At 41.4% G+C, this 21,235-nt stretch overlaps 1 protein-coding gene across 3 annotated transcripts in view; it reads right to left on the bottom strand.

The window, feature by feature from the left end:
* Positions 1–332: 332 nt before the first annotated feature.
* LOC138971135 (myotubularin-related protein 13-like) overlaps positions 333–21,235 on the bottom strand; it is an 86,012-nt gene continuing 65,109 nt past the window's right edge. For 2 of the 3 annotated variants that reach the window (XM_070343765.1, XM_070343766.1), the window contains 11 exons: positions 18,229–18,395; positions 17,617–17,790; positions 17,189–17,293; positions 16,784–16,969; positions 16,027–16,344; positions 15,217–15,453; positions 13,574–13,880; positions 13,007–13,162; positions 11,538–11,677; positions 9,961–10,092; positions 333–9,714 (listed from right to left, as the gene is read on the bottom strand). In XM_070343765.1, the coding sequence (XP_070199866.1) occupies positions 9,619–9,714; positions 9,961–10,092; positions 11,538–11,677; positions 13,007–13,162; positions 13,574–13,880; positions 15,217–15,453; positions 16,027–16,344; positions 16,784–16,969; positions 17,189–17,293; positions 17,617–17,790; positions 18,229–18,395 (2,018 nt within the window). In that variant the 3' untranslated portion in view covers positions 333–9,618. The remainder of the gene's footprint in view (positions 9,715–9,960; positions 10,093–11,537; positions 11,678–13,006; positions 13,163–13,573; positions 13,881–15,216; positions 15,454–16,026; positions 16,345–16,783; positions 16,970–17,188; positions 17,294–17,616; positions 17,791–18,228; positions 18,396–21,235) is intronic. The other variant, XR_011457175.1, reaches the window with a different exon arrangement.

The following is a 21,235-nucleotide window of genomic DNA, read 5'->3' as shown; positions in this document are numbered from 1 at the left end:
CTGTGTGTGTGTGTGTGTGTGTGTGTGTGTGCAATTTAGACAACATCTGTGGGTATCTTTCTGGTCTGTTCCAAAATTACTGCTCTCTATCTCGATATCTCTGTGTCTGAACTGGAAGCGTTCACATCTGGTCTTTAAACAAGTCGCGCAGTGTACGCTCTCGTGTGTGTGTGTGTGTGTGTGTGTGTGCCTGACTCAGTCAGAAATGCAACATCAGTCAGAAGTGCAACACTACACAATTTGACAAGCTCACAGAAAATACAGTAACAACACCTGTCCGGTGGATATTGCACAACCCTCTCTCTCTCACATGTATCCAAAAACACATGTCATTACTGGTTCTTTCTAGAAAGGTTTTATTCCTCACTGTTCTTGTGTGTGATGAGATGGTTTACAGCAACAGACGCTAGCTGAACACACAAATGCAAAAGAGAAATACACAAACTGATAATGACACGTAATGAACATGTTTTACCATGTAGCAATGCTGCAGTCACTCTCACACATTTACACACTTTTCAACTGTTAAAGGTAGACATACTTCATGCATACACGACCGTGTTCACCTCATCAGATCTATCCAGGCTTTTACATGGGATGGGAGCATCCTTCAACTTAAACACACACCAAAAATCCACAGCCTGGCTGGTTCCTGTGCAGAGTGAGATTTTTGTTGTTGAACACATTTTGTAAGTGACAGTCACACTGACACCTAATTGTCAATGTGCTAAATAAATTCATCAAAAAAATCCAATTTCTCTTAAAACACAAGCACGCAATTAATTCTTAACTCATTGTCTCCCAGGTACGGATATATGGCTCTACCTGACCAGGTACGGATATATCCGCTCAGACTGTTAGCTTCAGTCGCTTCCTGTAACATCCATCTAACGCCTGCATTCCAGTAACTACACAGTTACTACAATTCTGAGTGACCTGCTGCAGCACAGCTGGTCTCGGCTAAAAAAAAATTGGTCAACATAGGTGGGGTAGAAAGTGTTAATGTGTGTCCAAGGAAAAGGATGCTGTTATCCCATGTAAAAGCTTGAATGGTTTTTGGGGTTGAACGTGATTGCTTCACACGAGGAGAGTACCTTTAAGCTCAAGATGGCTATTTACAGCAAAGCTCCCCACTGAAGATCAGGGGTGTGGAGATAGATAAATCTGATCATAGCATCCTCTCACATTTCTACCAGTAAGCAAAATACGGCAATAAGCATCCACTGCAACTGTCTTGTTCTGAACAGAATGATACACACAAGAAAATCAATATAACTTTTGCTGTTAATACTCATGAGGATAACAGATTTGTTTCCGCTCATTTCAAGGGAATAAAGTGTTCAACTTCAAACAGGAGACTTGACATGTGATTTAGGTGTTTTTTTGAAGAAAGGAAAAATATTTGCAATGAATTTGGCACTCGCTCTCCCTACGTAACGGAACAGAAGAAGCATAAAATAAAACCAATGCTCCTTTTTCATGAAATGCACGCTTTAACATAATCTAAACAGTGAAGTTACAAAAATAGCACAACAACGCATCTCACTTCCTATAAATCTGTGTGTGTGTATGTGTGTGCACATGCATGCGATCATGTGAGTGATATGCATTTGCATGAAATGTCCACAAACTGCCTTAGCTATTGACCTAAAGTCACACAAAATATTCTTCTCGTTTCATAGAACTTGAGTTTTAAACAAGTTACGCCGGCAAATTGACACAGAAAAGAGAAATGGTTAAATGCGTTGATGCAAAGGTGGCAAATTCTCTTGTCGCTTGACTGCTTGGAAACCAAGGAAAATAAATCCGAACAACAAACAAAGGCTTCAACATTAGTAACAATTGTGAAGTGTGTGAACTAAAGGTTGAAGGTTGTGTGTGCGCATTATACACACATGTACAAACGCACAGGTGTGTAAAAAGTAGAAATACAAACGCACGAAGCTGTGATCCTGGGGCTAAGAAAACTCAATTGTGGAGAAGTAATGTATAAAATAAGTCATCTTGCCTGAAAGATCAAAGGACAGAGGAGAAACCAAGCAATGACAACAAACTTTGAAAATGCCTTCCTTCAAGTGTAAACGATCTGTCCAGGCTTTTACATGGGATAAGAGGATCCCTCCACTTGAACGCAAGCCAAAAATCAACAGCATCATTTCTCCCTGCCCAGAGCGGTGATTTTTGGCTCAATTAAATTTACAATTAAATATTGACATAGATGTCGGTTATGAAACTATAAATCGGTAAATTATAATTCCCACTGCTCAGAAAGCAGCCAGGCTAGAGATGCTTGGTATGAGTCTTCTTCTTCTTCTGCTTTCACAGGCTGCACCTCACATGTACACTCAGGGTTTGCATGAGCCAGGGTTTAGACAGTTTCCCCCCTCGCCATTAGGCAGCCCAACTCCACTTAGGTACATGTCCAAGTGGCAGGATTCTCTTACCCCAGGTAAAAAGCCTGGGTGATTCTACAGCGAGTGACAGATTACACATGAAGGAAGGTATCCAGAAAAGATAACAACAACACATGCTATGAAACCAGACATGTCCACAACTCAGAAAAGAAAAGATGCATAGCTAAATGAAACATCATCCCATTGCTTGGACGCTGAAACAAGCACAAAGACCCCTTTTCTCATTTTGTGGAGAATGCATAGCCATAGGAATTATTCCACTGCATTTTGAGAAAACAGAGACTTGGTATCACACCAAAGCAAAACCCCAGTAGCTTCAAAGCACGAAAACTGATGACAATGGTATGTTGAAAAACAAAAAAACATTTTTCATTGTGAATACTGAAGAAATCCTCCATCTCTTTTCATCTTTTTTCAGAGGAAGCTTAACAACCCAAATCTTTGTTTGTAATAAAGAAGAGTCAGCTTTTAACTGCTTGTTTGTCAAAGTATATTTCCCCAAGACCAAGATGTTTCCAGTAAACAGATGATATAAAAAGTACCAACAACAAAAAAGTCAGCATGTAACAAAATGACCTGAATTCGTAAAGTAGCAGAAACTGAGGGTTAATTACAATCAACAGTGAACTCAAGCAATCCTTCTCTCTCATACCTTCCAAACAGACGCGTGCTGCATAATGTTAAAAAGCTATAAAATGTACACAAGTAAAAAGATGGTTCTCAAAGTTAATTACATATTTTGCATGAGTATTACCTTGCACAAGCATGAAGTATTACAGGAAAAAGCTGCTTAAAGGTACCGTCCTTCCCGTGTAAACCATCATGCACACCACCACAGATCTGTCCAGGCCTTTACGTGGGATAAGAGCAACCTTCCACGAGGACACATACCAAATATCAAGAGCCTGGCCGATACTGGTGCAGAGTGGGAATTTGTTGATAAATTAATTTTGCAGATTCACATTGGTGTCTAACAGAACTAATTCAACAAAAACATTCCATTCCGCACAGAGGCCAGCCAGGCTTCTGATTTTTGGGATGTGTCTTCAGTGGAATGATTCTCTTACCACATGTAAAAGCCTTGGCAGAGCTGAGGCGGTGCTGCTGATGGCTTAATTACACAAGAAGGATGGTATCTTGAAGTCCACACACACACACACAGACTACAGTGCTTACAGTCATTCAGCACTTTTAATTCTACGGCATTGGTGTGAGCAAAGGTTCTATCACATCAGGTGCGAAAATAAAACAAACAGAAACACATACACATCTTTAACTCATATATACAACACAAGCAATTACATACAAATAAAGGTGCAGCCAAAAGGGTGGAGGAAGGGGTGGGAGAGACCTAGACAGTTTCAGCAACAACTACAGTGGTACCTTTCTTTCTTTCTTTATTTGGTGTTTAACGTCGTTTTCAACCGTTCAAGGTTATATCGCGACGGGGAAAGGGGGGAGATGGGATAGAGCCACTTGTTAATTGTTTCTTGTTCACAAAAGCACTAATCAAAAAATTGCTCCAGGGGCTTGCAACGTAGTACAATATATGACCTTACTGGGAGAATGCAAGTTTCCAGTACAAAGGACTTAACATTTCTTACATACTGCTTGACTAAAATCTTTACAAACATTGACTATATTCTATACAAGAAACACTTAACAAGGGTAAAAGGAGAACCAGAATCCGTTAGTCGCCTCTTACGACATGCTGGGGAGCATCGGGTAAATTCTTCCCCCTAACCCGCGGGGGGGGGAACAGTGGTACCTGTGATGAGGACACCCCTTGGAGCAGCAAAGTGTCCCTCCATAGCAGGTGGACTTTTTGACAGGTTCATTTTGGTCAAGATATTGGATAAAGGGACACCTGATGGTGTTATTTGCTGGGAGGTGTCCTCTGATCAGAGGGGTCTTGTATCACAGGTACTACTGCATTACTATCATTATTAGGCAGGTTCATGAAAATTCTCTGGTCTTGTTAAATTATGTCACTTTCACTATCTGACCAATACAGAACTATAAAATAATGCTGCTGTCTTTTTTTCTGCTTTAAAACGAGGAAAAAAAGAAAGTAGAAATGGCGCTCGAAGTTAAACAGATCTAAGCCTTACTATCAAGTTGCTGCAGAAAACGGGGAAATAATTGTTACAGTTTGGGGGAAAGCTATAAGCACCTGACGCTCCGGAAATGCTTAGATTATACTTACAACCACACTCACAAACGCATCTCTATACACATATCAAAGTATTCACACTTACAATCTGAATTCAAAATAAATTATTGCACTGACCAAGGGAGCAAGTATTGTGCAAAGTACAAAAATCTAACATTGACAATACAGACCAGTGATGACAAAAACCTTCAACAATATACTTGCGGATGACATGCAACCCAATCAATCAATCATAAACAAAAAATAAACATAAGCTTCCTGGATGGAAATTCAACCGTAAGTTCGGTTAATAATTTATTAATTGCAATGATCCCAATTAATTACGCTCAACTCGTTAAGTTACACTGCTCTTTCAGGAAACTGTCATAAACAAGGAACTACATGTACTACTCTTCCAAAAATGTTGTACCACTGCATTTCCTTCAAAACTTCAAGGGAAAATCTAACATGAAAATCTGTGCTAAATCTTTTTTCAGATTTTTTTTTTAACCTGGCTTCATTGTTAGTCTATAAAAAAAAAACACAAATAAACTAATTCTGGACTTACTTCTACTTATTTATCAAAAAATAGCAAAACACAAATCCAATGTTATTTTACGTCTTGAGTCACGCCTATTTTAATTGTCCTGCTGAAAAAAAGAAGTAATTAAATCCAAGTAAAAGAATTAATACAAAATGTACCTGTAAATCATCACAATTAGTTTCATACATGTCTGTGATAGAAAACTAAGACAACAAGCAAGAAGAAATTGATGTACCAGATGTATATTATGACTAAACTGTCTAAAACCATAAAATAAAGGAACCTAAGGCCTCTTGCATTATCAATAAACTATGAGTTAAAATAAATAAACATCTTTGCATCTTAAAAAAAATACTGCAGGTAACAAGGCAAAGCTGGCAAAAGATAATAACTTTTTAAAATAAGACTGAACAGATACGCAGCAGAAGCAACAGACTGTGGAAATTATATATTCGGATGATGTGAAGTAGACAAAGATGTTCTCGAACAGTCAAAGTAAGCATTTCATTACAAGCAAGTTTTTAATCTCTTCTCAGAAAACAATGGCTGCACTGTCATCATGTGATAAAAGTCATCACCAATTATCCAGGTTTTGTATTCTCTTATTTGCACTCCATAACTGAAAGTATTACAGCGAAAAATCCCTGATATGAAAATAATAAACTCTCATTCATTCATTCTCAGTACATTAAAAAAGATGCCAAATTTGTCCCAACAGTAATCAACTATAACCACATACTGTTTAAAACATATTATCATTAGTAATTCATTCTCAGGATGTGATCTTTGTGGAACGAAACTCAGTCCTTAAACAAAACAATGCACAAAACTGCATATTTCTTTTTAAATTTGTTTCCTGTGTAAATTGATTTCAACAAAGAACCTTGACAAATTCTATCTTCCCAAATGACGAAAAAACAAACCAGAACTAACTGACTTTCGTACATTACTTCAATCTCAGAACAGAAAATCACATCATTAAACTCGATTTGCATTAATTACCTTCACATTAACAAATGCTTAAAGTGCATAATGTAAGCAAGCAAGTGAGAAAAATGCAATCTACTCATAACAATCAGTCAATCAACTGTGCAAAATACAAAACTATTCCGAATCAAGCACTGCAAACTGACAAAGCGGTGATGAATGTTTGGGCAAGTATTATTTGCATGTTTCTAAGCGTCATCTCCTGTAATATATTTCTAGTAAACATTCCCTCATGTTCAAGCCCTTAGAGATTCTAAACATGTCAAATATACAATAGAGTCATGACAACAAATTCAATGAGTTGAAACATGTACAACATGCAACACAACATGTACAACAGAGTTCAAAATGTTCAGTTAATGAATTGATTTGTAAAAAAAAAATAAAAATAATGTATTTACAACTATTCACTCACACATGTATATATCACCAAGGATTTAAAAACAAAATACACCAGCAAATGTTTAACAACAAACATTTCCTACTGTACAGAATTAAACATGATACTGAAATGGGCACCAACAAACTGTTTGCTAATCAATGAAGTGGACCAGAGTTCAGAAAAAAGGAACCTTCAGAGTGAAACATGAAACTATCTACAAAATCACATAACAATTGTCATAGTGAAACAATACGATGGTGTAATGATTAATTGGTTCTATCAGTCTCCCCTCGCTGCCATAGAAATCAAGTGGTTTTAGTGTCCTTGACTCTTAACTTATATGCAAATCATGTGAGGTCAAACTTCAAGGTTAGTACCTGCTGTCAACAGTCAGCAGACAAGAAGAGATCAAAAGGTCAAGGTCAAGCAAGTCATGGTTAAAATGGGACTCCATTTAAAAAAAACCAATAACAATAAAAACACACAAGTATATAGACACACCAGAAACAAATGTGTGTACAAATGACACACATTAAGTAACAAAAGAAAAAATCCTGTTATCTATATTTTTCTCTTTTGCCTACAATATGATAGAACAAACACTAACATTCAAAGCTCCATCCAAACGCCTACCATGAGCATTATTTTCAACACCAAATTCAGAGAAACTGGAAGTAGCCGCTAAGAATGATTATGTACATATGAAAACTGCAAAAGCCACATCAAAAGTATAAGTCTTGCATATCTTTTTAATGTCAGGGTGCACATTAAATCAAGAGTCTGTCGCTTGTTAAATGCTCAAAGTGTGCTAAGCAGGCATGGGAATGGTTGAATAAAAAGTCAGCTGAAAACAGAAGAGGGACCCAAAAACAGGGGGGTCCGAAGGTCCTCCCCCTGAAAAAAAAATTTAAAGATCAAAATCTACGCAATCTGAGGGGTATTTGGAACAAAGTTTAGCATTTAATTTCACATAAATATGCAGGTGTTTTAGCTGCAACTTTAAGTTTTAAACATTCTGAACAAAGGATTGTGCATACTTTATGACTTTCTTGCAAACATTCACTGACTGCTCTCACTCTCAATCATACTTGTCAAACCCACGAGGAAACATGTGATAGGATCCAGCTCATCTTGAACTTTCTCTTATTCCAGGTATTGAATCAAAGGGAATGAATAATACAATGATAAAAAAAATCCAAAAAACACTTAAACAGACAAAAAAGTGACTGAATGATAAAAGTTATGTCTTAAAAAAAGCGTGTCGACTTTTCGTATGTGTTCACCGATCCGCTCTTGCTTGTCACCAACTTTAACCTCTTTGGAAACCCAATCCCATTTCCACTGGTTAACCACACCTTTTTCGTCATAATCCTGGCCGCGTCGAACAATATTCGATACCGAAGACATGAAGTTTTCTTTTAAATCGAACACAAGAGACGTGTCTTTGTCTCGGACAAGTAAACCACATGCAGCGAATGTTGCGCGAACGTCTGTTTCATATCACTACAAAAGCTGAAGTCAACCGTCAGTTCCGGATAGTGGTTTGTGCCATTTGAAGACACCCGACCGTTTGAGAATAAAAACCTCGTATACAACTTTTGAGGGATTTTTTTTTCCCCCGCTGAATTTTTTTCCCCCCGCTGAAACTCCTCACGAAAACCGCTGAAATTAGCGGATCCGCGGACCATTCCCATGCCTGGCTAAGGTCAGGTGGCAAGACTTAAAAAGAAAAACGAAAAAAAGAACCCACATACAAAGCACGGAATATTTCATCATTCTGAAAAAATGTTTCAAACTCAAAGCAACAGTAACCTTTTTGTTCAATGTACATTTTTGCTAAACATTAATACCTTCAGTGCTCTTCATCGAACTCGACTATGTATTACTTTTTAAAAGTAGTGACTGATGTTACCATCACATATTATTGTAATCTAAGGACAAGGTACTGTCCATAAGAAATAAAAAAGAAGCTACATGAAGCTCAGCTTTAAGCATCCACAAGTACTTTGTTTTTCAGTACCTGTAGCATGTTTCCAGTACAAATCTCAGACTAGTACGTCACATGTTCGAATTAAGGAATAGCAATACCCCTGCAATTCAAACAGTTACAATAAGAAGAAAAACAAGCATATGAATGACATTATTGCAGCTCACATAATGTTTCTGGGTTCTGGTAAAAGCTAAGTATTAAAAGTCTAACATTTCAAGAGTGTCCTGGGAAGGTAAAACAAGTTCAACTCAGTAGAAAAATTGAGGGAGAAATATTCCACTTCAGATCCTTAAAAGAGTTCCTTTGCACACACAAAAATGCATACAAAAGATGAGTTCCTTTCTTCTAACGTCAGCATCCAAACCTTAACACAACTGACTAACTACAAACGCTCACCATGAAAACCACAGAAGATTGAGAAGCATAGGAGCCTTGACTCATGTGCGAAGACCTGTACTTTAGCCTGACACAGGCCATTTTATGGTCCTGCACTGTTGAATTTCTAGCACTATGCTCTGAAACACGCACACCTTTCTGTTGCTTGCAAGATGAACTACACTGCTTGCTGAGTCTCTTCAACACCACAAAGACCCTTGGCAGCTGCAACACTAGCCTGATGAGTACTACAGAGCTTGGTATAACACAAACTGTCTTGATGAGTACTACAGAGCTTGGTATAACACAAACTGTCTTGATGAGTACTACAGAGCTTGGTATAACACAAACTGTCTTGATGAGTACTACAGAGCTTGGTATAACACAAACTGTCTTGATGAGTACTACAGAGCTTGGTATAACACAAACTGTCTTGATGAGTACTACAGAGCTTGGTATAACACAAACTGTCTTGATGAGTACTATAGAGCTTGGTTAAACACAAATTGTCTTGCTTTCCTGGCAAAGTTTTCAGAGACGTAGCGCCAGAGTGACCTTACACAGACAGATGTACGTAGCATCTGCACGGGCACAGAAATAAAGTCTGGTCAGTGTGAACACAGGCTGAAGACTGTCATGAAGCAGACGTCACAGAGTGTCATGAAGCAGACGTCACAGAGTGTCATGAAGCAGACGTCACAGAGTGTCATGAAGCAGACGTCACAGAGTGTCATGAAGCAGACGCCAGTCTCAAGTGAAGCATGCGCCGCCTTCTCAGCTCTGTAGGCAGCCCTGTAGTTTGTCTATCCACTCCTGAGCAAACTTGGCGTCTGATGCCATGAAATTGTAGATCCGCCGCACTGTCCGGACCTGTATCATAAAAAACAAAAACAAAATGTAAGCGTTATCTTTCATAGCAGAGACGTTTGACAAACTGAATTTAATTTAAACGACATCAATCAAAATGTACACATCAAACAGATGTTCAACATGCTAACGCTGCAGACCTAGCGCTACAATTATGGAGGCACTTCAAAGCTCAGGACAATGCATGCCTTTCTATAAATTTGAAGAAAAATGAAAGAAAAATGAAAGAGCTGGAGAACAAAATCTGACCTCAATGAACGAGTTTTCATCAGCCTTCTTGGGCGCCCCTGGCATGCTCTTGACCGGCTGCACGGACTCCACCTCGGCCAGATCGATGAAACCTTTGCAGTGGGAGTCCTCCATGGCGTCGTAGTATCGCAACTGGTGGAAGATATTAATAATAATAATATAATAATAATAATAATAATAATAAATAACTTTTCTATTGCGTGAGTACCAGCAATTGGCTCCAGACGCTTTACAATTTCATTCTAAAACAAATGAGCAAATATTTAACGAGCATACAAAGCATACAAATAACTGAGACAAAACAAGAACACTGGGCTTACATGACAGAAAATTGTGCATTGTGTTGGATAAGCTTCAACCATCACAACATTGCAAGCGCGCAAACTAAATCTCAATGCAAGGAAAGACAGATCTACTTCTTCTTCTGCGTTCGTGGGCTGAAACTCCCACGTACACTCGTGTGTGTTTTTGCACGAGTGGAATTTTACGTGTATGACCGTTTTTTACCCCGCCATTTAGGCAGCCACACGCCGTTTTCGGAGGAAGCATGCTGGGTATTTTCGTGTTTCTATAACCCACCGAACTCTGACATGGATTACAGGATCTTTTTCGTGCGCACTTGGTCTTGTGCTTGCATGTACACACGGGGGTGTTCGGACACCGAGGAGAGTCTGCATACAAAGTTGACTCTGAGAAATAAATCTCTCGCCGAACGTGGGGACTAACTCACGCTGACAGCGGCCAACTGGATACAAATCCAGCGCGCTACCGACTGAGCTACATCCCCGCCCTGCTGCACCTTCGAAACACATCTGTCGGAAAACTTACAGGTACACTGGCTGGGTCAGTTTCAACTTTCAGTCACTACTTAAAGTCCTGATGTTAGCTATCCAACTAGATCTTCACACACACACAAACAGACTGACAGGTAGGCAACAAAATATATATAAAATACATAATATTTTAAAAGATAAGGAATTTCACACCCTACAGTAGAAAAAAGCTGTGTAAGGTTTGCTTCAACACATGAGAAGCCTTTTATCTGTTGTGTAGCAATCATACCTAGCAGAGCCATTGAAACACTGGACTTAGGTAAGAAATTCAGTTCTTTCTTCATCATTCACACAGAACAAAGGGAGACACACGCACGCATGCATGCATTCACACACTTACACACACACACATGCCTGCCAGCACGCACACATTCACACACTTACACATGCCTGCCAGCACGCACACATTCACACACTTCCACACACACACATGCCTGCCAGCACACACACATTCACACACTTACACACACACACATGCCTGCCAGCACGCACACATTCACACTTACACACACACACATGCCTGCCAGCACGCACACATTCACACACACACACACATGCCTGCCAGCACGCACACATTCACACACTTACACACACACACATGCCTGCCAGCACGCATGCATGCACATGTGTGCACACACAACCACACACAAACACGTCTCACAGAGCATACCTGCAAACCAACTAGCCTGAGACACAGACCTATAAGACTCCCTCTCTCTCTCAACCGTTAGGATCAAAATGTACCTGATGCTTCATGGAGTCGAGGACAAACCAGCGCTGTTTCCACTGCTTGAAGAAGGCGCCCTGCTTGTAAAGGTAACCTTCGTGCGTACGGTGCTCCCCGTGGTGGCTGGGAGGGAAGCTCTCAAACGCCGGTCCTGACGCTGTAACACAGCAAGACGTTTTGACAATGAAGAACAACAACCAATCTCTGTTTATGTCTTTTCTTCTGTTCAAGGAAAGAGGGGGAAGTAGGGATTGTATTCATTAACACAACACCATCAACAAACACACTGCTGTCTGCTGCGTTCGTGGGCTGAAACTCCCACGTACACTCGTGTTTTTTGCAAGAGTGGAATTTTACGTGTATGACCGTTTTTTACCCCGCCATTTAGGCAGCCATACGCCGCTTTCGGAGGAAGCATGCTGGGTATTTTCGTGTTTCTATAACCCACCGAACTCTGACATGGATTACAGGATCTTTTTCGTGCGCACTTGGTCTTGTGCTTGCGTGTACACACGGGGGGTGTTCGGACACCGAGGAGAGTCTGCACACAAAGTTGACTCTGAGAAATAAATCTCTCGCCGAACGTGGGGACGAACTCACGCTGACAGCGGCCAACTGGATACAAATCCAGAGCGCTACCGACTGAGCTACATCCCCGCCCAACTAACACACGATGACGGAGGTATAGGCACACTCAACAGGGAAAGAGAGAAACCTAAACATGAACAAAATAGGAAATGTGTAAAAGTTTTGTGTTTCTATTGTGCTGTTTCAGTCAGAAGTATTAAATTCAGGACAAGAAGCAGGGTAAAGCGTCATATGGGAAGCAAAAGGAGTGAACACTCTCGAAAGACAGCTTTGGAAAAAGATCTACAACCCTAGAGCAGAGAGTGCAGGGCCGGACCCAGGGGGGGGGGGGGGGGTTCCAGGGGTTCCGGAACCCCATCCCTGGAAAAAGCATGTACCTTGCTTTGAGTGGTTTTTTTTTTTGTTTTTTTTCCCCCGCTGATTTGCCCCCCCCAAAAAGGAGGAATCCCCCCCTTACAACTCATTTGGTCCGGCCCTGGAGTGGGAAAGAAAACAGAGCTTGGAAGAGTCAATAAGACACAAACACTGGGAAGAAAGCAAATCGAAATAAAAGTTAAATGAAGATCAGAAAGAGAGGGAGAGAGAAGGAGAGGGAGAAGAAGAGAGAGACAGAGGCAGAGGGAGAGAGAGAGAGAACGAGAGAGAAAGGAAGAGGTAGAAAGAGAGGGGGAAGAGAGAGAGGGAAAGAGAGAGGGGAGGAGGTAGGGAGAGAAGTAAAGAGAGAGACCGTGGTTGAGAGAGAGACAGACAGAGGTAGAGAGAGAGAGAGGGGGTAGAGATAGATAGAGGGGGAGAGAGAGAGAGGAGGGGGAGGAGAGGGAGATAGACAGACAGAGATAGAGAGAGAAACAAAGACAGGGGTGAGAAAGAAGAAGATACACTAAGATTATGGACAGACCTGAGGGTCCAGCAGTGACGTCCCCGCCCCCTGCCCTAGGGATGTTGACAGCAGAGGCGGCGGTGTCGGCCACAGACTTGAGCTTGCTGCATGTCTTGGGCACCATGGGCTGGCACTTCTCATGGCAGTTGTAACCACAGTCCACACAGTGCGTACCTGGAACACACAGGTAAGACAGGTGAAAACACACATGAAACATAAAGGAACACACACTACCTGTTACATGTACAAGTGCAAGACACAGGTAACAAACCGACTTACATCTCACTTGGCTCCTCTTCTTTATCTAAGAGTTTTGGTACCTAATACACAAAGGTCGCAGCTATGAAGCATGCTGCTGAGGTGACAGTAACCTAATCTGACGCGGCTTCTGCTTGTATGGTTTTACATTTTCAAACATAGGACAGACTTGAAAGAAGGAAAATGAAAATGATTTGTTTGATACAGTGCAGCACCCCTCGCGGCAAAAGTATGATCCAATAGCCAAAGCATACGAACATCTCCAAATGGCTGTATGCCATGCCTTTACCCCCAACCCACCCCCCCCCCCCCCCATCCACTTCTCACCTGTCTTAGAGAAGCCCCAGAGGAGCTGCTGGCAGAAGTCGCAGTAGGTGGGTGTGGTGTAGGTGATCTTCTCGAAGCGGTGGGGCTGGGAGAACATGCGTGCGGCCTCCCCCAGCATCTTGCCCCTGACCAGGATCTCCAGCGTGGAGCGCTTGTGGATGGAGCGGCCGTGGGAGCGCACCAGCTGGGTGCTCATGGAGGTCTGGCGCTGCATGGCTTCCCTGCCTGCTGGGCACTCCAGCTTGTCCCACTGGAACTTCCACTTCTGGGGCAGGTGGCCCAGCTCTCTCTCCAGTCGCTCCATCTCCTGTACATTGGTTGAAGTGGTGAAAGATTGAACGTGAGTATAAACGCTGACAAGAACTTACAGGTCTAAAGCTTAGTTCTTCCACTGAATGATGAACACTGAAGAGTAACTGCTGGTAAGCACTTACAGGTCTAAAGCTTAGTTCTTCCACTGAATGATGAACACTGAAGAGTAACTGCTGGTAAGCACTTACAGGTCTAAAGCTTAGTTCTTCCACAGAATGATGAACACTGAAGAGTAACTGCTGGTAAGCACTTACAGGTCTAAAGCTTAGTTCTTCCACAGAATGATGAACACTGAAGAGTAACTGCTGGTAAGCACCTACAGGTCTAAAGCTTAGTTCTTCCACAGAATGATGAACACTGAAGAGTAACTGCTGGTAAGCACTTACAGCTATAAAGCTTAGTTCTTCCACAGAATGATGAACACTGAAGAGTAACTGCTGGTAAGCACTTACAGGTCTAAAGCTTAGTTCTTCCACTGAATGATGAACACTGAAGAGTAACTGCTGGTAAGCACTTACAGGTCTAAAGCTTAGTTCTTCCACTGAATGATGAACACTGAAGAGTAACTGCTGGTAAGCACTTACAGGTCTAAAGCTTAGTTCTTCCACTGAATGATGAACACTGAAGAGTAACTGCTGGTAAGCACTTACAGCTATAACGCCTGTCCTTGATTGGGCGAAGGCAACTACATGAAGTATGCTTCGCGGAGCTGGCTGCACGGAGCTTTAGCACTGAGTTTTCGGTAAAAGACTTGGCGCGATCTTAGCGATGTCGACTTCCTGCTCAATTTAAGGACCCCCTTTAAGCTTACTTCTTCCACTGAATGATGAACAATAACATCATGTATGATGTACTGAGGAATGAAATGAATAAATGCCAGCATAATCAGAATATGACTTGCCATGGTAGAGAAACAACAAGAGACTGCAGACATTTTTTGTTTGTTTGTTTGTTTGTTTGTTTGTTTGTTTGCTTAACGCCCAGCCGACCACGAAGGGCCATATCAGGGCGGTGCTGCTTTGACATTTAACGTGCGCCACACACAAGACAGAAGTCGCAGCACAGGCTTCATGTATCACCCAGTCACATTATTCTGACACCGGACCAACCAGTCCTAGCACTAACCCCATAATGCCAGACGCCAGGCGGAGCAGCCACTAGATTGCCAATTTTAAAGTCTTAGGTATGACCCGGCCGGGGTTCGAACCCACGACCTCCCGATCACGGGGCGGACGCCTTACCACTAGACCAACTGCAGACATTGAACGAAGAAAGATTCTATGACGGAGTATGAGCACATTTCTTCAGACTGAATCAAAAGCATCACAAACCCTGAACTGATGCCTGAAGAAGTCCGGCTGCTGGAGCGTGATGTTGTCATAGCAACTGTTGAGGATGACACGTCGCTCGTCAGCGGTGGCGGCAGCACTGTCAGGCAGCATGTCGGTGTTCTGTCGCAGTTCGCTGGCCACCAGCTCCACGTCAAAGGAAGGGCCGTGGGCCAGGTCCTCCGTCAGGAAGTAGTCCCACACCTCCAGGTTGGAGATGTTGGAGTATGGCCGCAGAACCTGGAAAAAACGGCAAAGTGAAAACATTGTGAAACAGCAAACAGGCAATCCATTCAAGGAAGAATGAATTTCAAGGAAAAAAATACTGCCAGGGGGGCCGCGTTGGTCCATGGCGGGGTCCAGGGGCAGGGTGCTAAAGCATTTTGGCCTTGTAAATATGAATTTAAGTTTGTTACCCCCTTCTGGCGAAGAATACATGGTGCATGTTAAGAAAACCACTCTTGTGTCCCTCTCACCTGAGTCAAACTACAAAACATGTTAGTTACTGGCACAAATACATATCATGTACAGTATTTCTTTTTGTTGGTTTTGTTTCCGCGGAAATCGCGGAGATGTATATTGCCTGGGCACATGAAATTGTATTTCTCCCAAAATTTCTCTTCTATAAAGCTTAAAGTATACCCCTGTCCCACACCCAGAAAAGGTTTGAAAAAAATCATGCAAAATCATGCAATCTGCGGATCTCAAGGATGATCTATAGAGCGTTAATTAAATATTCCGGAACTCTGTGGAAATAACTGAAAAACCCAAGTCTTGCACCTGCTAGTTCACCCGATGAAAAAGACAACTCACGGCTTCGTTGTCAAGGGGGCTGAACATGAAGTTGGTGAAGATGGCCGACTTTCTGTGCTGCTTGTCCAGGTAGTCCCATAACCCTGAGGCCCCTGCTCCATGAGGCAAGCCGTGCTTCGGCGAGAAGCCTTGACCTTCCGCCACCTCTTCCACGCTGGTGCCCCCCAGCCGTCGCTCGTCCAGCAGCCAACCAGCTTCCACCCGCTCAAACTCGTTGTCCAGCATGAAGGTGCGAAAACGGTTGGAGACGTAGTGGTAGGCGATGAACTTGAGGAAGTACTGGTTGAACTCGAATGACAGCGGGAACTGACGCAGAATCTGTAGTAAGGATCAAGAAGATGAATTTTACTGGACCTCAACAGTGCTGCAATCCACTGAATCTGAACTATTCACAAGTCATTTTGAAATGAAGTAGTATACAGTTGAGCCTGTCTTCAATGACCACCCAAGGCACCAACCAAAAGTGGTCCTGTGGTCATTTTGGAAAGGTGCATTATAACCATTTTCTTCAGTGCAGTGTGGTGAAAAAAATCTCTTTATCTCTCTCTCTCTATCTCTCAACCCCCATCCACCTCACTCATCCACCCTCTCTCTGATCAACTCAATAGCAACTGTTATGAATTTTTTTTTATCCAGAAACAATTGAATTCACTGGCATTGCTCGCTCTCTCTCTCTCTCTCGCTCTCTCTTTTTCTCTCTCTCTCTCTCTCTCTCTCTCAGCAATATTGTGCAGTAAGTAAAACACACAACACGTACCTGATGCACAATGTCGAGGAACTGCAGGAGGATGGGGGCGAATCCGCTGGCCTGGTTGGCGGCGGTCTGGTTGGAGCGGTGAGTGAAGCGGTGACCAAAGGACAGCCACTCTTTCTCCACCAGCGCCTTGAAGCCCTCGATGGTGCGGTAGTAAGGGTCCAGCAACACCTCCGCCACACACACCACCTGCCCGTACGTACACAGCGGTCATTCTAAGTACCTTGGTCATTGGACTGACTGATGACTACAAGCTCTGTAATTAATGGACTGAAGGCTGCATGCTGCTGACATCTGTAACTTTGCATCACAAAAAAAGGTATGTGAATATGCAGATGCGGGATAAAGATGTAGCAAAGTGAGGTCATTTTCACGGGGTTAGATCTGGAGTATGCCCTGGTTGTTTACCTGTGTGGTGATGTCCCAGCCGTCCTCCAGACACACCATGACGGACGCTCCCTGAAGGTCCAGCAAGTCCACCACTGCCCCAGACAGCTGCAGGATGTTTTGGAGCTGCAAGCAGAAACAAACCACATCTTGATCACTCTGCCAACTTAGGTATAAGACAAGAACATTCTAGAATATTCAAGCATGCAAAAGCAAGAAGTAGCATAAGCACAAACAGGCACACATCCAAACCCTATAAAGTCATGATAAAACATGATAAAGTCGATGCAATTTTTCACTTTGTGACGTCTTCCCAAACTTTTCACTTTTAACGTCAAAGATGTCACTTTGGAAAAGAGGGTCATGAAGAGACGTCGTGATTTTTCTTTTAACGACATCATATACCTCTTAATTAAGGGGAAAGGTATAAGGTATGAAGAAGCTCTTACCTGACTCAGCCACTCTGACTCCTCTATAGACTTGAGGAAGCCGTGTTCGGAGCTGTAGGGGGCGCTGGGACAACACGCACGCATCAGCTTCTTGAAGCTGGCCTTCACGTGCCGCACCTCGTAGAAATCCACAGGAATGAAGTCACACTTGGGGAAGGCGTCCACCTTCACATTCTGAAAAGGATAGTGCATGGAGAAATGGGTATCATGATAGTCCTGCCCTTGGACATCCAAAGACAGAAATAAATGAAAGAAGATAGAAAAAAAGGAAAGATTGATCAAATGGCTAGAACAGAAGAAAATGTCAGTGGATCAAATGAAAAGGAAACAAGTCGCGTAAAGCAAAATTACTACATATAGTCAACCCGTCGAACTCACCGAATGAAATTAACACACTGCATTGTTTTCCTACCAAGAAAATATTGCTTAATCGAAAGCCCTGATGCCTTGCTTTTTGAGATTGTCTGTTCAGAACCTCTGTAAACTTACCTCCATTGTGAGACACCTTCCTTTTTAAGATCTTATTTTCTAAGATTCTTGGGGGTCTTAAAAAGGGAATTTTCACTGTAACACAGCAGAAGACAGAAACAAACAACCTAAGTCAAATCATACCTTCATCTGGTTCTTCTCTCCCAGAACGTAGAGAGCCACTCTCTGCAGACCTTGCACTGAGTTGTTGATGATGTCACCACGAGTGTCCAGACTGCCGTTCTGTCGCTGGGCTTCCATGCTGGGTGACAGGGCGCCCTTGTCTCGCAAACTGCCGATGCGGTTCAACGCTGAAAGGAATCATTTTCCATGCAAATTAAACAGGCGAATAGCCACACTTATGAGAAAATCAAACGAGTAAGAATGAATTTGCAATATCTTTCCAAGATACCTTTTTAAACTCTTCTATTCAAAATAAAGCTATTTATTCAAGTTTGGCAAGTGATAAGAGAAAAAAAAAGTCTACTGTTTTGTTCCACATGTAATTGTATCTTCTGATAATGAAAGTCACTATAAAAAGTGATTTAGTTGCAGTTAACTCCTGGTTTTATTGCTTCCCAAATACATGTATAGATGAGCAACTAATATAACTATTATTTGTGTTTGTGTTTGTGTGTGTGTGTGTGTGTGTGTGTGTGTGTGTGTGCATGTGCCTGTGTGTGTGCATGTGCCTGTGTGTGTGCATGTGCGTGTTTGTGTGCGTGTCTACATGCCCATACTAATGTACGCTAAATTCTGGTTTAGCAAGGGAAATTAAACAGGCTAATGTACATCCATGCCCAAGGTTAGTATGGAAACATCAGATCTTTGCATGACAGTAAGTAAACAGAAATCTGCTGTCAAAGTCACGGAATTTTGACTGGGGAAGGCTGCAAGCTGGATAGCACAAACTGTACAAACATTTTTATTTGATATCTAAAATTTAAGATATCCCCAAATTAAAATTATAGGGATATCTCAGCGCATTAATCCACTTTGTTTTTTTCTTTGAAAACAAAATTGTGGAGCTTATTTTCTCAGACATGTTTTTATACACATCATTTCAGGTACTGATTATATAAGTGTTTTTTTCTTTCTTTCTGTTAAATCAACTGTCCTGATTAGTAAAGCTAATTTTACTCACTGATAAAATAGCAATTTTCAGCTTTTGATTCATGTTCAGGATAAATTTCTTCTTAACCATTGCAAATGTCACCTAAAGTCTCCCTGACAACTTGAACTTTGTGACGTGGTTTCATACATTTCAGGTACATTGTACTTTTACATCATAAAGACACAGAAAGAAGAGTAATAACCAACACAAAGAGTTCTCTATTTTGATACATCAAAGGCATATAATAATAACACGCTAAAAGTCTACAGAAGCTAGCCCCTTTTTCCCCAGTATAAAGTGAAAAGATCTAAGGCGGTTGTGACGGGTGACGTTTCACATCAAAAGCATGGTGATTGACGTCCATGCCAGCGTATTAACACAATAAATTCACAACATGTGTGCATTACACAAAAAATGAGGATTGATCCCCAGAGGCAGCAAGCATTCATGACAGCAACACATATCAACCAACAAGCAGAGTAAACTCAAATTCTAGTACTGACACCTCATAGCCACAACCACACAGTAGTTTTTGTCTGATTGACTCCTGATTATACATATAAATGGTCATGACTCGGAAGCACCATTAGTTAACTGAACAATGGTCATGATTCTGAAGCACCAATAGTTAACTGAACAATGGAGAGTACAACAAATCGTTGTCACTTCTTGATGCAAGCAATTAACTCTATAAGCATTCACTGTAACAAAATCTAGGCGTAATTCAACAAACAGAGAAACAAAATCCATCAACGCAGGAGAAGCACATCACATTCCTGGGTTTTGGTCTTAAAAAAAAAAGGAAGAGAGAATAAAGACAATCAGATTTCCATATCCATTCTAATTTGATCAAACCAAACCAGAAGAAGTCGCAGTCAAGGGCACTGACAATGGGGAGCGATGTACATGCATGATGCAGCATCACCTTGTGTTAGCGTTCCATCAATCATTATTCTAGGAATTATTTACACCTCACACAAGAGCTAAGAATCAGGCATCTTCACGTCAATGTCTATAAGACACTGGGAGTAAAAGTTGGTTTGGTGGGCGTACACATGCCAGGCCAAGTGAAGGACAAACAAGTCGCGTAAGGCGAAAATACAATATTTAGTCAAGTAGCTGTCGAACTCACAGAATGAAACTGAACGCAATGCAACGCAGCAAGACCGTATACTCGTAGTCCACCGCTCACGGCATAGGCAGTGAAATTGACAAGAAGAGCGGGGTAGTAGTTGCGCTAAGAAGGATAGCACGCTTTTCTGTACCTCTCTTTGTTTTAACTTTCTGAGCGTGTTTTTAATCCAAACATATCATATCTATATGTTTTTGGAATGAGGAACCGACAAGGAATAAGATGAAAGTGTTTTTAAATTGATTTGGACAATTTAATTTTGATAATAATTTTTATATATTTAATTTTCAGAGCTTGTTTTTAATCCGAATATAACATATCTATATGTTTTTGGAATCAGCAAATGATGGAGAATAAGATAAACGTAAATTTGGATCGTTTTATAAATTTTTATTTTTTTTTACAATTTTCAGATTTTTAATGACCAAAGTCATTGATTAATTTTTAAGCCACCAAGCTGAAATGCAATACCGAACCCCGGGCTTCGTCGAAGATTACTTGACCAAAATTTCAACCAATTTGGTTGAAAAATGAGGGCGTGACAGTGCCGCCTCAACTTTCACGAAAAGCCGGATATGACGTCATCAAAGACATTTATCAAAAAAATGAAAAAAAACGTTCGGGGATTTCATACCCAGGAACTCTCATGTCAAATTTCATAAAGATCGGTCCAGTAGTTTAGTCTGAATCGCTCTACACACACACACAGACAGACAGACGCACATACACCATACCCTCGTTTCGATTCCCCCTCGATGTTAAAATATTTAGTCAAAACTTGACTAAATATAATAAAAAATTAGATCTCAACTCTATACTTATGTTTTCAATGATTTCATTAATTTATTAATATTTCAAATTTTTCATTTTTTTATTTTAATATTTCTATTCTACTTGTTTTCTAA

Source organism: Littorina saxatilis, linkage group LG7 (genome assembly GCF_037325665.1).
Source record: "Littorina saxatilis isolate snail1 linkage group LG7, US_GU_Lsax_2.0, whole genome shotgun sequence".
Lineage (NCBI taxonomy): Eukaryota > Metazoa > Mollusca > Gastropoda > Littorinimorpha > Littorinidae > Littorina > Littorina saxatilis.
This window is presented reverse-complemented; position numbering and strand designations above follow the sequence as displayed.